Source organism: Pinus tabuliformis, chromosome J (genome assembly GCF_031772625.1).
Source record: "Pinus tabuliformis cultivar Carrire ecotype Pingquan chromosome J, CPIR1, whole genome shotgun sequence".
NCBI classification, from domain to species: domain Eukaryota; kingdom Viridiplantae; phylum Streptophyta; class Pinopsida; order Pinales; family Pinaceae; genus Pinus; species Pinus tabuliformis.
Genome location: NC_142295.1, coordinates 189,426,005 through 189,444,146, shown reverse-complemented (window position 1 = coordinate 189,444,146; position 18,142 = coordinate 189,426,005). Strand labels below are relative to the sequence as shown.

Here is an 18,142-nt window from a genome sequence, read left to right as displayed (position 1 = left end):
TTTTGTTGGTATTGTTGCAGAACTGCTAGGTTTTGCCCACCCCTACCTTGCATGAGGAACTGATAACAAACCACATATAAATGTCAATTGTCTGCTAAATTTATCATGCAGCCCAAACTATCCATTTATCTCTGGTAAAATTCCATTCATTTTAATACTAGAAGTATCCTTAAAAACCTTCTCGATAGCATTAATCTATGCCAGATCTCCTACTTGGGTTGAGGTTGCATGTGCATTGATATAGTTGACCTGCATTGTTATTGAGGATATGATAATTGGTAATTAAGCATTTACAAGTTTCAATAAAATATTAAAACTGTAGTAATTCTACAACATTGATAATCCTTTATTAAAAATCAAAAACACTGACCTCCTTTGGTAAAATTCCTACATCTGCCAGAGCTTTCCGAATGCACATTGAAACTCCAAGTCCATCAGAGTGTGGATATGTCATGTGGAAAGCATCACAAGTGACAGTTCAACTTATGTTGGGCTTTTGATTGAATTCTCAAGAATTTCAGGGATCATGGCTTTGAATGTTGACCTAGTTTTTTAAATCTTAAAGCCGGTGGATGTCGCAACAATTTCCAATGCAGAGTGTGCGTCCTCTCTATTTTATGCTCTGCAACAAAAGGAGAGCACAATTGGTAGGAATGATGCTTCTCACTATGGACTTCCACAATAAATGAAACCCTCTCTCTATAAACAGAATCGTTGGAAAGCAATCTGTGTATAACTCCTACTTGTTGGAGAGGGCTTTGGCTTAGGTTTTGGATTTTGAGGTAGATCATGAGTTGGAGCAGGGGAACCTGAACCTGATCCAGGCTTAGGAACAACAATTTCAAGAAACAACCATTAGAACACCACCAACAACATCATCACTAAAACAAACTAAAACCAAATTAATTGCATCCTATAAGAGAAGGCTACTTGGAAGACTCTGGTCATTTCCAGCAATTCCCCCTAAAGTCTAGCAAAAAGTCCCACCATAGGCCTACTATTGTAGGTTGTAGGTTTTGTCCACTGATAGTTGTCTCTTGCATCTACGAAGTTATCATTGTTATCAGGTCCTGCAACAACAACACCAAATAAAACATTAGGGTCATTCCACTAGCAATCAAACCATATCGAATATCCTCTGCAACTAAGAAATGTTGAATCCTCTTTGTGATACAATGGAGGAAGCCATGTGGTGGAACTGACGAGGATACTTTGGTCCATATCCCACCATGTAACTTGTGGCCCTTGGATTGTCACCCAGTATGTAATCAACATGCAAGAGAAAGGTTTTAGTCAATAGACTGGAGAAAATTTCAGTATTTCTAGCTCTTAGGCTAACTGAATTATCATAATGGATAATAATAACCCACCAAGAAGACATTCCAGGCACCAGAATCTGTGAGATATTAGAAAATGCCCAGCTGGATTTCTGCAGGTATTAAATTTACAGAAGCCGGGTTTCAATCTTGTATACTCTGTATTAGAGTTAGTTAACATTATCTCCCATGGCAACGAGACAGAATTATATACTTCAAGGTTGAAGAAATTCTATAGGATTTTCAGTGGTACTTCTCTCATGCATCGGTCTCTGAAAGAGTATATTGTAGATATATTCAACTCAGCTTCAGCAGAAAAGCTGCTCAAGAAGTTCATAATACGCCTTGCAGAATACTGTCCTGAAACAGTTTATGATGTTTTGCCATTGTTGAATGACATGGTGTTTCAAAAAAAGAGTGGAGAAAACATTGATTGCCACTGCTAGTTCCTTCTGGGTTTGCTCACCGCTTAGGCGGGAAATGCAATTTCCTTAACGAACGTTAATCTTCCATGGAATAAAATGTCGTTGTTACCTGAAATTACAGGTTTACAAACAGAAGACGAGGCTTTGGGAAATTGTTTGAAGGGGTTCCCTTGTGTTAAGAAGAAGGGAAGCTATGGCTCTATTGATGTGTACATGGAAACTTATTTTTTATTGCTCCAGGAGGATTGCATCTGGGGTTTGAAGAAGGGTATCTCTGCTCTAAGGAAGAAGTCATTACAGGATGCAGCCAAGGCACTTGAAGATTTGGAAAAATGGTTATGTTATGGGAATCCATTTCTGTGGAAGCTATTCTGGCATAACTGTGGCTATACATGTAGAGAAGCTGAAGAATTATAAGTGTCCACTATCTGGAAGCCTTCTTTGTCTCTACGGTGATGGAGGGAACTTTGAGTCCCCAATTTGGGGCATTGTGGCTCATTGTGAAGATTTTGTGAATGCAATGATCATGTTTGCAGTTATTGTGATTGCCATTGTCAGTTCCTTCTGGGTTTTCTCACCGCTTAGGCGGGAAATGCAATTTCCTAAACGAACGTTAATCTTCCATGGAATAAAATGTCATTGTTACCTAAAATTACAGGTTTACAAACAGATGACGAGGCTTTGGGAAATTGTTTGAAGGGGTTCCCTTGTGTTAAGAAGAAGGGAAGTTATGGCTCTATTGATGTGTACATGGACACTTATTTTTTATTGCTCCAGGAGGATTGCTTCTGGGGTTTGAAGAAGGGTATCTCTACTCTAAGGAAGAAGTCATTACAGGATGCGCCAAGGCACTTGAAGATTTGGAAAAATGGTTATGTTCTGGGAATCCATTTCGGTGGAAGCTATTCTGGCATAACTCTGGTTATACATGTAGAGAAGTTGAAGAATTATAAGCGTCCACTGTTTGGAAGCCTTCTTTGTCTCTCTGATGATGGAGGGAACTTTGAGTCCCCAATTTGGGGCGTTGTGGCTGATTGTGAAGATTCTGTGAATGGAATGATCACGTTTGCAGGGATTGTGGATGGAAGAAGCGGAACTGGAGAAGTGGAGATCCAGGCAATTGGTCGACTCTTGTGTGCGAGCTTGAATATTGTGATAGTTGAAAGCCCTACATTTTACAAGGCCCATCAGCCTGTATTGAAAACATTGCAGGACAAAGATATGGTAAATTTTCCTTTCACAGAAGAGCTTTTACGCAGCATTTCACAGAAGAGCTTGTCTACGCAGCATTCACAATTGTAGTTCGATCCAAGGCTGTAACGGAGCAAGCATTTCTAGTGATAATTAAAAGAGTACTGTGATAGAGAGCTCCATAGCGTTTCCCTAGCCTGCAATTGACAACGCGAAGTCGAACTACAACGCGAAGCCGAAACCGTTCAGGAGGGATCGAATTTGTGGCTATAAGGCGGTTAGGTGTTCCAACTACCTTAGCCTAATCGAACGATTCAAGATGGTTCAATCGTCTAACCTATAATCTAATGGCCCATAGTGTTGACAAGTAAGATGAGAGGAAAGTTTTTCTCATAGGAAACGCCTTACGGCGTAATAACAACAATGCATTGCTAATTTAATATTTAAAGTTGGTTACTGACAGACGAAAAGGCCAACATTAGAATATATTTTTCTTACCATAGTCACACAATGTGGTTGACAACATGATATGGAGAGATTCAAAGTGTTCCATTGATTTAAAAATCCATTACATATTTGAATATTAAAAAACAAAAATGAAATTACGGTATTGTATCAATGGCTTATAATGGTCTTGTTCAGGTGACGCCCAAATCGACGAAGTGCAGTGCCCCTGTCCCATCGGAGTTTAATAGAGGGGAGCTCTGCACCCACCTATTTCAACTAAACCTTTATGATCAAAACCAGGAGGGGGGTCCACAAAACCACCCATTGTTTTATTTGTCGGACCCATAAGCACCTCCACCCCAATCATTGCCTCAAATTGTATAATGGCTTACCTCAGTGCGACAATATCCCCATAAGCACCTCCACCCCAATCATTGCCTCAAATTGTATAATGGCTTACCTCAATGCGACAATATGTGGAGCAGCAAAGAAGTGAATTCGAAGTTGTATCAACTAATTTTAGAAATTTCTAGCATAATGGATTAGGTATAGAGGCCTTGGCCTTGGGTTTACCTCCAGTGACATCACTCCAAACAGGGAGCCAATTAGATTTTAGAAAAATCTCACCAATCACTTATGGTTTAATGAAAAAAATGGATACTATTTCCATCCATCACCATTGAACAAAACATTTTTTTTCAACTATTTCCATATAACACCAAATGTTTTGCTAACAAATTTCTTACCAAATTTGAAACTTGTAGAGATGTTGAACACCTCTATTTTATCCTTGAACCAAAACTCCATTGATAGGGAGAAAGATAGTTGGCATTAGGAAGGATAGGAATGTTGAAATGAATAAGGCGGGTAAAAATTGAGACAGAAATTGGGAAAGCGCTGAAGGGATTGGAGCGGCCTAACATTATTTAGATTTTGAAAATATTATGAAAATTAAGGGGTTAACTTAGATTTTGTTTGGAAATTTGTAATAAAATTAAGTTCGGCCAAGCTCTACAACATTTTGATTTTAGATTTTTTTAAATATTTTGAAAATTTAAAGAGCTAATTCAACTTTTGTATATAAAACCACAATAAATTAAGTTCAGCCATTAAAGTGCTCGTAAATTAAATAGGTAATTATTTAGGTCTGTGTTTTTACGGTTTTTATTTTATAATTAAAAAAGATAACTAAGCATCTACGGTTTAGGTTATTTGAGAATATGTTTTCTTAAATTTTCATTCTTTAAAAATAAAAAAATTAAGAATTATCTATATTTAATTAGCTAGAGAATATTTTTAATGGTATACACAATGCATGGGATGAAATAAAGGATTTCCAAGTAGTTTTTTCATTTCAAACCTTCACTCCTCTATTGACATTACAAATTCTCAGCATTACAAATGGCACATAAGCTATTAGCATTTATAATTTATATAGTTGTGTTAGTTATATAATATTTAGGTATAGTTTTTTTAAGCTTATAAAAGTGATTTATTTCTAATGGGCCTTATAGAATTTTCATTCTTTAAAAAGTGAAAAATTATAAATAGTCTAGATTTAATAAACTGAGAATATTCTTAGTCAGATATGAAGAGCTCTCAACTAATAAGCTTCAATCTTAAGACCTGTGGGTCATAGCCCCCATTTTTTCTATTCTATTGTGCAACAATGGTAGTAAGTCATTGAACCCCAATTCCTTGCATGCGGGCATTTCCCAAAACCAGCAAGTCAAGTGCTCTTCGTAATAATAGCCACCAAAGCCAAGATTTAAATGACAGACAATAAGGTAGAGCCCTTTCTGAAATCCCCCTTCAAATTAACCTTATAAACATCCGCCCCGCGAACTCTCCACTTTAACACAAACGCAAAAAAGAAGAAGCAAGCCCCATGTAACCTGACCCTCGTGATCACCATATTAAATCTAGGATCTCACTGATTTGAACTCCAAGCATGAAAGGCCTCCTTCCCAATCTTCCGAACTATAAATCTTCGAGATGGAGATTCTTCTCTCATCAACTTACATGCACAGATTCCTGTCAAGTCATGTTCTCGGATATCGGATCTCGAAGCTTTCGTTGGTGTGCATCCTTTCAAACTCCGAAGAGATAGAACCCGAGACAAAAATAATCCTTAATGTTGTGATGCAGGAGCATCCTTGGCCTCAAGTAATCCTCATCAACCAAAAATAAGTTTATATTGAGTTTGTATTAAAAGTTGTTACTCCCATATATGTTAAACTTGTTGATACACCTATAATGTTTGTTGTTGATACACCCAGTCAGTAGTTGTTGCCACTCTTGAAGCTACATTCTATCAAAGCGACGATTTCTATCAAGATACTGACACTCTCAGGATTGCGTACTGATACTCTTATTGTGTGGAGTTGCCAACACATCCAAATCGATAATTGTTTACACCCTGTTAGACGTGCTGCCTTAATGTGACATAAGTTATAAATTTGGTTTGTTCGCATGCTAGAGGAAGTGAATCAGTTCAGTTTTGGAAGATGAAGAGGTCGGTGGCCTGGGAAGCAATTTGTTTTAGTGGAATACGAATAGGTCAACAATGTGAGAATAAATGGCAGGAATAATTAAGGAAATGGACCTTTTTTTTCGGCATTTGGGGTTTTGCTTCAGCCTCTTGGCTCTTGGACATTTCATTGTTGGACTACTAGCATTGGTTCGTTGTTGCATGATTTTCAGAGAGCGCCACTGACTATCATATGAGTCAGGAAGGTGTCTAGTTGTTGTGCGTGGTGTTGTTGTGTAATAGCATAGGAAATTCGAGCACTCTAAGGGCTTTGTTTGGTAATCTGAGTTCTTTTCTCTAACAATACATTTTGAATGAATAAAAAGATACTTGAATCCCTTCTTGAGTTCTCATAAGCAAACTCGAATTACTCCTTGTTTTTTTCTCTGTGATTTAATCTTGAACTAATTAATTTAATAACCAAACTCCAATGGCCTGGGTTGTGCGCTCTGTAACAATGATTTAGATTTTGTAGGTTCTTTGAAAGCTACAGAATCTATACCGTGTCATGTTGTCGCTCCATCACTTGCCACAATCTCGATCTCGACGATTTCAAATGGCGTCTCTTGGAGAAATCTCTAATAAATTTCCTTTCAGACTTATATGGCCAACCCACTGTAATGAAGGAGTTAGTTAACCTTGTCATCATTGTTGGTGATTTGTATGCCTACAAGGATGCTAGAGCTTTATGGAATAATTGGGTATGCTATTGGTTTCATTTGATCGACGACCTCAACATATTTGATCAACAATTATTGTTTAATAGCGGACCCCGGGGACATTTGCTACATGCAACTCTTGTTTTAGTGAAATAATTTAAATTTACAAAATGTTATTTGAGATGCCAAGAAAATGCCATTAGATAATAATTTAGAATTTATTTAATAATGTTTTTGGTTAAGGATAAAGGAAAGTGAGACAAATTAACAATGATAAGACAATAATAAAGTTGGAGGTGAAACATTAAGAGCATGAAGAAAATTAGCCCCGAGGGTTAGCTCAATTGGTCGAGTTCCAGTCACTAAAGCACCTCGTTAATGGGAGGTCATGGGGTCAATTCTCCTCGACACCCTCGAGGTTAGGCTTTGTTAATAAGCTGATGGGATGTGATCCCTTCAATTGGATCTGCGTGGATATTTCCTCAAAAAAAAAAAAAGAGAATGAAGAAAATTAATTGAGCAAAACATTAAATACTAACAACTAATTTCTATAAAAATGCAAGCCAATGGCATAGTAAGAGTTTAATTGATGAGGTGCTTGATTTGTGAAACACTAGGTGGTGAGTTGCAACCGTCCTACTAGGCCACATGCTAGTGGGATGTGGAAACATGCCCCCATGAAGGTTTATTTTAACACATGCAATGGCATGGGAGAGCCTTTCAAAGCACCTCCCAGTGATCTGCACCGCACATTTTTGTAGGCCCTACAATATCGATTGACGGTCTTATGTATAATTCAGACATGAAGCAGTTCAAATGAGGATTTTACCTCACCCAACACAATTGTCACCTAGGCTGGGTTCATTATGATCGCATTCAATGACTACATATAGCGTGAGGATGTCTTAACTCTCAGCTAGTGGAATGGGCTTGTGTCATTTCCATAGAAGATCACTACCTAGAGAGAAGTTGCGGGGAATTTTCATGGGGAAAGGGTGTCTTAAACTCACCCATGGGAAAAATGTTTTTTTTTAACCTTCAGTTGTGGACATTGACAGTGCCTTTCCAATTCTCCATCTAGTGTCTAATATGATCTTTCATCTTCACAGACATCACTTTCGAGTGAAAGTAGGGGGAAAGAAATGGTTAAGGATATGTTTCCCTCGTCCCCTTAGGCTTCCTTTTATTCTTCATATTTTTGCGAGTCTTTCTAGTGCTCTGGTCGATTTCAGGTTGGAAATAGCCTAGTTGATCAAAGTGCTTATAAGCATTACATGCCTTACTAGGCTTTCATACTATAGGAGGTTTTAGCGACTAGTTGCTTTGGTTTGACTCCACACCATTTGCAATTATTTTTTCAAATTCTCATTATTACAAGTTTGGCGCTATCTATTACTTTAAGAAAAGGTGAAGGCCATCATTTCACCTTTGCAAGAGGGATTCCCCACTCTCACAAGGTCATCAACACATTGCTTCATAGCAATAGATACATGCTTCCTTTAGCATAAGAGACCCTCCTTCTCTGTAATTATACTCATAGGTAAAACACTCCTTTGGAATTCATTTATGAGTTAAGGGGAAATTTGATCTGGTATTGGGCCCACTGCGTTCTCGGGGAGAACATCATGCCACGAAAGATGGCACAAGTGCATTTTGGGGTAGATTTTTATTGGGAGAGGGAGCACACTGAAGCCCAATTGGGAGCAGGAAATCCAATGGCCCAGTTCAAAGAGTCCACTCCACAACAAGTCCAAGAGGAAATTGTGTAGGTAAAAAGAAAATTGGCTAATGAAAGATGCACTGTCATGGACACGGAAGTGCTAGCGGAGTGGCTAAATGGGTTCCAAATGTTGGGCACACTAGAGGGCATTATAATCGGTACATATATACGAAGGAAATTTATTGGCATCTCAAATTCTTTCTTGGGATAGTTCTAGTGGATAGAAAAGAGAGCAGGGAAAACCTTCTTTTATCCCTAGATCAAATGCAAAGCAAATAACAATTATGTATCATAAGTTGGGTTGCACTGAGAAGCATATGAGCATCTGCCCTAAACGATGTTGATCCCTAAGTAGCAACAAGTAACCCATTCATCTTGAAGCCATTGATTCAGATAATTCTACTTAATTGTATTCCAGTATCTCTATTTAGGAACTTTTTTAATGTTTCAGTAATGTAATCTTCAATTTAAATATGACCCAAGAGGCCCAACAATTAGTATGCCCAGTTTGGTAGAAAAAACTATCAATAGTATTTTATATTTTTTCATTTTTTAAGACAATAAAGTTCTTTGTTTGCTCAAGTCTCCCCAAATAGCAACCAAACCAAAATTCAAAAGGTTAGAACATATCTCTTTGTTTTCAGATAGTACAAAGAATTTATTTTAAAAAAAATAGGAAAGTAAAAGTTTGAATTCATTCATGCAAAAAATTGAAGACTAACAACTAATTGTTGAAGAATGTAACTAGTGTCAGTCTTCATAATTGTATTTGTAAAAAGAAAAAATTATTGTAAAAGAAAAATAATTTTTTTTAACAAGAACGGTTAGTGTATTTATTGCCAAAAGTGGAGCATGCTCCTATTACAATCGACAATAGCTTTTAAAAACTGAGCAATGAGAATGAGCTGAGGACGTAGTCCCTTCTCCTGTGCTTATATTCAAAAATTCATTGAATTCTTTGGCTATTCTTGTTTTCTGTCTTACATATTGTCTCTGGAAGATCAAATTTCATGGCCTTATCTTTATGTTTTTCATTTTGCTATTCCTTAAGTTTGTTGTTCCTTCTGTTGTTGTTCGTTCTGCTTGTTGTTCCTTCTGCTGTTGTTCCTTCGGCCTGTTGTTCCTTCGGATGTTGTTCCTTCTGCTGTTGTTCCTTCTGCTTGTTGTTCCTTCTACTATTGTTCCTTCTGGTTGTTGTTCCTTCTGTTGTTGTTCCTTCATCTGCTTGTTGTTCCTTATGCTGTTGTTCCTTAGGATGTTATTCCTTCTGCTGTTGTTCCTTCTGGTGTTGTTCCTTCTGTTGTTGTTCCTTCTACCATCTGTTGTTGTTCCTTCTGCTTGATATTCCTTCTGCTTGTTGTTCCATCTGCTTGCTGCTTGGCGATCCTGAATGTGACTTTCAGAGTTCCAAATACCACTCTCAATCTGAATATTGGGGCCAGAGAGTGCAGATCTGCCTTCTGTAGATTGTTTAAGGCAAAGGATGAATCGAGCAGGGTCCTCCATTAAGGCTAAGTTTTCCTTGAGACAGCATGAAGCCTTTATTTACCAGCAAGTCTACTTGCTTGTTTAAATCCTGTAAAATATGGTATGAGTCAACTGTGTCGAAGTCTTTCAATGTGTTTCGAATTCTCTACAAGGTTTTGTTTAAAGCTGGGTTACGAAAATAATCTTCGGAGTTTAAGAGATTAATCAGAAGCTCCGAGTCTCTGAATATTTGGATTATTTTATAACCTAACTCCTTCGCAATCTAGCAAGCTTTTAAGAGGTTGTAACTCTCTGCTTGATTGTTCGAACTTATGCCTAGGCCCAACTGAAGCTGGTTTTATCAATCTATCTGGGGAAACTATCAATCCTCCTCCGCCTGCAGTGCCTGGATTCCCCTTAGACGCACCATCAAAGAAGATAGTGGCTTTTGAGTTCCCCTGCCACCATGTAAGAAAGTCACCTTCAGTGAGATGCAGGTGCCAAGTAGGAGCTTTCATTGGTTTGCTGATTGAATCTTTCCTTTCTCCTGTCACGTAGGGTCCTAGCCACGCAGAAACTTCTGCAGATAAAATAAAGGCAAAAACTAATTTATCTACTATTTCCAACAAGAGGGCTTTTACTTTGGTAGCCACTTCCACTGAATTCGGGAGCCTATTGTTGAAAACGCACTCATTTCAAGCCAACCACACTTTCCACCAAAGGAATTTTGGAATAGCTTGCCAAATGTTTTTCCAGCCTGCATTTTTAGTTTTTTTCTCAGGGTTTTGATCTGCCCAAGAGGTGTAGAGAGAAACGAATGATATCTGGGAGGGGGTGGGTACACTAAGTCCGTGGAGGACCATCTTCCAGACTTCTTGTCTGAAAACGTAGTCAACCAATAAGCAGTCAGAGGTTTCGATAGCAGAAGTGCATAGGCAGCATCTAAAGGGGTCGTGGAACCCTCTTTTGTTCAGATTTTCTCTTGTTAGTGCCTTTTTATGCATGAGTAACCAAGTGAAGAAATTCACCTTTGGAAGGCAAAAGGGGGACCAAACGGATTTCCAGAGCTTCGGTGTCAGTAATGATGCATGTGTAACTTGTAGAGAGGAGAATCCTTGAGCTGCTGTATAAATTCTGGTTCTTCCTCACCCCCATTTATCTTTGGATGAACAATGGACAGGGGCGAGACCAAAGATCGCTACACAGAGCAAGTTTTTTTGTGATTCTAGAGGGTCAGGAACCCCTGGAAAAGTCCATCCTGCCCAATTCCCTTTGTTGTCCCAAGAACATATGTCTACAAGCCGGAGGAGGCCTTTGTTCACTAGCCAGATCTTTAAATCGTTATAGGAATTTAGGGTGGCCAATGGGGCATTCCCTTGAATGGTATCCTCCCACAGTGATGTTCTTTGTCCATTGCCTGGTATTCTGTATAAATGTTGTTGTATATGGTCGATGCTTCTTCTGACTAAATTCCATATTGTTGTTCCTGTTGGAGTAGAAGTTGTTGTGAGGTTTCTCAGGGAGCCTCCCTTTAGGTATTTCTTCCAGAGGATCTTGCTGACAGGATGATTTTTGTCTGCATACAATTGCCATATGATTTTTCCACCGAGAGCCAGATTTGCTAAGCCTGGATCCCGTATCTGTAACCCACCTTGTTGGAGTGGTCTATTAAGGATATCCCATCTTACCAGATGTAACTTGCTCTGGTTGCCCTTGCCCCCGTTCCATAGGAAGTCCCGAAGGAGTTTGGAAATTTGTTCCATGGTAGACTTAGGAGCTAGCAGGAGGGAAGACTAGAAGATGGGAAGGGCGGAGAGGACTGCCTTTATCAAAACCAACTTCCCTGCCTTTGTTAGCCATTGGCCTCCCCAATATGCTATTTTTGCTTTTATCTTGCTAATTACTTCAGTCCAAAGGGAGGGAGGGCTTGGTCCCAAGGTTAAGGGAAGGCCTAGATATTTGATCTTTTCCCATTTGTCATACCCAGGGAATCCCAATGTGCAAGCAATTCAAAGAATAGTTGGGTGATCTACATTCTAGCCATAAACCACACTTTTTCTTTTATTGATCAAGGCTCTTGTGATTAAACAGAAGTGTTGAAGGATTTCTTTGAAGGCCTTTGCTATCTTGATTGAGGCCCCTCCCAATAGGAGAGAGTCATCTGCAAAGAGGGCGTGGTTTATAGGATCCACCCCTCTTGCTACCTTGATACCTGGAATGGTGCCTACTTCCATTTCCGTTGTCAACTTTCTGCTTACGAATTCTGCCAACAAGATATAAAGAAAGGGAGACAATGGGCATCCTTGGCGGAGCCCTCTAGAAGCTTGGAAGAAGTCAGAAGGTCTGCCATTGACCAAAGGGGCTATCCAAGGTCTATGTGTGCAGGCTTAAAAAGAAAAATATCTTTGAAGCATGGGTTTCATGTTCTTTTATTTATTTTCTAGGCCATAGTCTCCATTGAAGGCTTTTAGGTATTCCCATGAGTCAAGAGAGTTTTTATCACATTTGTTAAACCCTTCTTGGGCATTTGTATCATGTAAAGATTTTTTTTTTGAGTCAAAAGTGTCATTTGTCACCTCCTCACCAAGTCGGCCCTGTCCTGATGAAGTCGACATTGATTAAGGCTGTTAAACCCAACAAAATCAGTATAAATAGAGGTAGTTCGAGTAATTTATAATCACACACTCAAAAGTTCGATCTACAAGAAAAAATGATGAAAAAGAGAGTGACTTGTAGGAGAAGATGACCTAATCCAAGGAAGAAGAAAAATCGAAGTTTTGGGAATCTCTCTGTCACATGTGCAAAGTTTTTAGAGTTTCTGGGCTAGTAGTTGTCAAGCCCCGAAATTATCATGTTTAATTCACATTTTTCTCCTATGCTTACTCATGGTTTTCATTGTTATTACTATCATTTTGCACAATTGTCGGGCTAGTATCTTAAACTTGGAGCGTGACTAGGTAATTGTTCATTATTTAATATATTCCCTTTGTTTTGATAAGAATCACATCAAAATTGTTATTAATGGTGGTTCTTGTGTTATTTTAGGTTCTCAGGAAGGTGCATGAAACTCCAACCAAAGATATACATGCATTAACAATTGATTGCTAAGTGCACCAATAGATGGCCTTGTTCATGCACTCTTAAAGATTCCTGCACCAAGAAGAAATTATGCATAAAGTTCTTATGTGAAGACACCCCATGGCCTTGTTAGCTCTGCTACAAATTCAGTTCTTGTTTGGTCAAGGGCAACTTGGCAGTGTTGTTGGTGCTTGAAGAAATCTGGCAGCAGCCTTTTCCTCCTCCCTCCTTCATTGACATTATGCCCTTATAGCTTTCCCCACCTCCGTTTCCACATCCTCTTCCGTTCTCCTTATTTCCCCTAAGTCCCATTATTTCCACCTTCCTATTCTTTATCCTTTGTAAACCCCACCTAAACCCTGTTTTTACTGACTACCGAGCATTTTTTTATTAAACACCAAAAACCTTGATAACTCATTTAACCCCGTACAGACCATTCGTCGTTTAGTCCCGAGCGCATAGCTAAACTTATAACCTTGGATTATATAACCGCACATAATAAAAATCGTAACCCTCTGCCCTTCCTCACCCCTTCGTCGATTTCTTAATCTCCACCGTTGATCGCCTAGATCTAACGGTCTCTACGCTTCCCGCCTGACGTTAAATATTGTGCATGTTTCCCTCCATCTGACCGTCCATCGCAGATCGGACGGCTGACGCTTTCCCCGATTGCGCGACTTGCGCACGCGTTAGGGGGCGATGGTTTTCGGGTGCCACGTGGCGCTTTATTATTTGATCGCGCTGTTGAATACATAAACCGCCGTGGGTGCGAAGGCGGTGCGGGGAAGACCACCCGCCCGCAAAACCGCCTTTCCCCGCCGTTTAAACTTTGTGTAGCTTTCGTGTGCGATCACCGTCAGATCTGCCCAGCGGTGATCCCACGGCCCTCATTCACCCGGATCGTTCACCTCCCGATGGCCTCCATAGTTTGATCTCCATCGTAGATTTGTATGATCCGACAGCTAAGATTCATTTCTCCGATTCAACTCTGCTTCCACCATTCTGTTCTCGCCCGTAACCTGTTTTTTGCTCCCGAAGGATGAAGGGGATGATCTACCTACTCTCTGCATAATTAAGGCTTCAACAACTGCAATTAAAGATAGGATAGTCGAAGGACAAAAAGGACTGCCTCGAGCACTTAAAACATTTATCAGTTATGGGATTCTTTCAGTCAGCGTTCCATCTGAGAAGAGAAGGACAACAGAATATCCAGAAGGGTTGATTTTGTTCATTAAAGCTCTCAGACTGCAAGAGAGGCCCATTTCAGATTGTAAATGTGGTTGGTGGTCCATTAAGACACCTCCACGCATAGCATAGCAGAGATTTTTGTAAACCAACCTCAATATATACCAACAAACATAATGTAATAGGTGATGAGTGTGATTTTGTTGTAAGGTTCAACTGCTGGAGACTGTAACTAATGTGATACCTACAGCGTCTGGTCTTCATTTTTCAGCTAATGCAAACTTCTTTTGTTGTTAATTGCTCACTGTCCACTTCTTCTTCTTCTTCCAGGCTGTGCTTGTATGCATTTTTCATGTGCTATTAATGTTTAGCATTAGAGGGGCTGTCATCCCACCTCTGTGTTAGGATTTAGCATGTATCATTGAATTTATTTGTAGGTTTCTGTTATTCTAATGCCAGAGAGCTGTCATCCTATCTGTGTATTAGAAAACGGATTTATAGATCTTTTAACTGGTTGCTGCTGGCCATCACAGGGTCCTGTGCATCTGCTGGTGTGGTCAACGTTCTCCATCATCACATTTTCTTTAAAACTATGAGTAATTGGTGGTTAAAAGCCTTGTAGTCTGGGGGTGTTCACCCATGTCTGGGGTCAAGCACAGTAGAAGTGGTTATCTGGCTTGAATATGCAGCATTTCTTTCATTCATCCACCATTTATCCAACTTTTTGTTGAGTTTGTAATGTTCCCAAGCATCTCTGATATACAACCTAGGAGAGTTTCTTGGGGTGATAACATTAATTGGCGCTGTTGTCGGGGAGAGGAGAATCGAAGCTCAGCTTCCCTGGGAGAACGACATAGCTTTAGGCCTTGATGATAGACGAGGTTTGAACACATATTTTGGTTGTAATCATCTATCAGGCGACTCCATTGGAGGAAGACCATCATCTGGCGACTCCACATTGAAGTTCTGGCGCAGCTGGTGAAGCATGCTCGCAGATATCTTCAGAAATCAGCAGCTGACCAGTGCCTGATCCTCAGAATACCATTAAGCAGAAGAAAATATCGCAGTAAGGAGCATCAAAATCAGGTAAGCCTTAGAAATTCCATGTATCTCTGTTAGTGAATGTCACCTTCAGAGATTCATTCAGCTCCTTATTCATTCATTTTCCTCTCGGATTCTAGCTCAAAGAAAGAAGTTTTCCATGCTGTCCATCGTATTCCTCTGTTGCTGTCATTCTTTTCATTGATTCATTCCACTCAGTCCACCAGTATCCCTTTCGTATACCTCAGTCATGGTGTTATCACTGTAAAACTTCCTTAAAAAATTTGGACAACTTACATGGTTTCTCAATTCTTGTATCAGTCATGGTCAAGTCTTGGTGAAGTCATTTTTATGTTTTAGAGTCTAAGTCATAGGGTTAGAGTCTCATGTCCATCTTCAAATAAAGTTTGATAGCCTCATTCCATGTCCTAGAAGCCTCACCATGTGTTTAGAAGACATATCTCACATAATTTCGGAGAAATTTTGAAACTAGCTACGAATCCACATTTTCGTAGCGCAGACAGTGTAAAAATCCTGTTGTGCGCTACGAAATCAGTGTTTTCATAGCGCTACGAAACCCCTGTAGCAGCCTGTTTCAGCAGAAAAAACTGTTTTACTAGTTAACTTCCAGAAGCTTTTATGAGCAGTTGAAAACTAATCTCTGAAAATTGAAAGAGGTTTTTATTCCTAAGATACTAAAGTACAAAAACCTCTTCCACTTTCTTCAAATCCATTATGATCTGGGAGAAATGAAGGACCAAAGTTGCGCTACGAAACTGTTGTAGGTGCAGTTTTTCATCTCCTGTTTTACACTTGTTTTTCAAAGACTCATTATGGGCGGAAAAAAATATGTTTCAAAAAACCAAGAGAGGTTTTTGTTAAGCACGGATTGTTTCACAAAAACCTCCTTCAGTTTTTCCAAATACATTTTTTACGAGAAGTTATGACCTCTGTCCCAAGACCTATTTTTCAGCCAGAACATAGCAAGGGACAGTTTCCTGTTTGACACGTGTTTTTCAAGGACAGTTTCTGGACAGCTGGAGAAATTTTTTAAAAAACCAGGAGAGGTTTTTGTTCTGGACAACATGGGCTACAAAAACCTCCTTCAGTTTCGTAAAATGTGTCATGGATGAAGAGATAAAGGCTCTGTCCCACGTGCCAGTTTTCAAGTGTCTAATCCTAAAAACAGGGAAACATGTTCCCTAATTTCTAGGGTTTGTCTAGGGTTTGTCATCAGCAGTTGGGTGACCACGTGGGAGGCTTCATCAAATTCGACTTCATGGAGTGTTAGGTGTCAAAGAATGTTTTAAATGTTTAGATAAGTTTGTTGTAATCATAATAAGGAGTTACACTCCTAGTTGTATTAGGTCTCTAGGACTGCTAGTTAGGTGTCAAATGCATTTAAAGTCTTGTTTTATGGTTAGAATAGGTGTCACTGATGGTAAATTCGAATTCCCCTCATGATGGAGGAAGGAATCCAAGCATGTAAAGAGCTCTATATATAGAATAACATCTGATGTACAAAGGGTTGGAAATTTTATGAGACAACTTGTATTTGGCTTATGTAAAGACTCATTTCAGTAATATAGTTTTGATTTTACTTCTCAGGATTCATGAAGGATTTCTTATATTCAGAATGTGTGATGTTGTCTTTTCCTTATTTTTGTTTACAGTGGTATAGATGTATAATCACTCAGAACTCACTGAATGTGCTCTGATTTCCTATATGCATTTATAAATTGTGGTCCTATATGAATTATGTTCTGAATATCTAAATGTTGAGTGCCCTGACTTCTATGTAAGGTTGAATTCACTGTTATGTTGAGGTGTTGTTGACTCCATAGGCCCAATGGATAGTTGTTTAATATGTTTCCAGCATTCATATTTGTCATAGTTGTTCTACAAGAGTTAGCCATCTTATCTTAATCAAAATCATTAACACATCTAGAGAGAGCCCTCTCAGGTTGAGGAGGCTAAGCCTCAACCAAAAGTTGGTTTGAAAGAGTTACATAAGGTCTTCCTGATCAGCAGCCTATCAGGGGCATGATTTTGTGATAACACATGGCAGGTCAGCAAGCTCTTACAAAGATAGAACGAATAGTTGCTACTAGGTATGGACCCTTAGTCTTGCCTACCCCTTTGAATGCCATGCCTACAGGAGATTATCAAGAATTTATGCCTAAGTTCACTGGTGCAGAAGGAATATCAGCTAAAGAGCACCTTGAATCTTTTTATTGTTATGCTGATAATCTAGATATCAATGAAGAGGATGTCTGGATGAGGGTTTTTCTCCAAAGCCTAGATGGGGAAGCTAGAAATTGGTTCAGAAATTTACCCCCTAGGTCTATAGCAGATATTGAGGCCCTAGATGATGTATTTTTAAAACACTGGGGAAATAATAAAGATCTGCTCTTTTATCATGATGAGTTTGGGAACTTGCAGAGAGAAGATGGTGAGTTGCTGTCTGAATTTAACATCAGATTTAATCATATGTACAGCAGAATGCCAGCTGAAGTAAGACCTACCCCTGCTTCTATTATGATTACTTATGCCAATGCCTTCAACTCTTAGTTCTACCCGCTGTTAAGAGAAAGAAGATGCACTTCTTTGGCTGATATGCAAATTGCAGCCTTTGAAGTAGAAGCAAATATCATTGCTGCAGAAAGACTCGAAGGAGATGCCGAAAGGAGAAGACAGGGAGAAGAATCCTTATCATCCTATGATCCTGAAATAGATGAATTAGCTAGGATGATAGAGTTTTTGGCCTTTGAAGTTTCCAAACTAAAGGCTGAGCAGTATTTTGAAGAAGCAGGAGCTCATTGTTCCTTTTCTCTTCCAACTCCAAATCCATACAGAGAAGCAAATGAGCATTTCCAGATTCTGCAAAGAAACAAAATATAAATCAAGACAAAGGGGGGAGGCCCCTTTTACAGAATATAGTCATGGAAGAAGTGCAGCATGAGGAGGAGGTCCATGTTTTGGAAGGTGCTCCTTTCCTAACAAGGGCTGCTTATGAGAAAGCAATGTGCAAAGGCACTGTTTGCCAGTTTGTTGTAGCTGCAGAACAACAAGCTGATCAGCAG

General features: G+C 39.3%; 1 protein-coding gene across 1 annotated transcript; it reads left to right on the top strand.

Moving 5' to 3' along the window:
* The first annotated feature begins 2,374 nt into the window (after window positions 1-2,374).
* LOC149226319 (uncharacterized) lies at window positions 2,375-3,043 on the top strand. The gene has a single exon (XM_089380171.1). The coding sequence runs from the start codon at window positions 2,375-2,377 to the stop codon at window positions 3,041-3,043; it is 669 nt and encodes a 222-aa protein (XP_089236297.1).
* The last annotated feature ends 15,099 nt before the right edge of the window (window positions 3,044-18,142 follow it).

Excerpts from the sequence above, each read along its gene's own strand:
- LOC149226319 (XM_089380171.1), top strand. The coding sequence starts at position 2,375 with ATGTCATTGTTACCTAAAATTACAGGTTTACAAACAGATGACGAGGCT.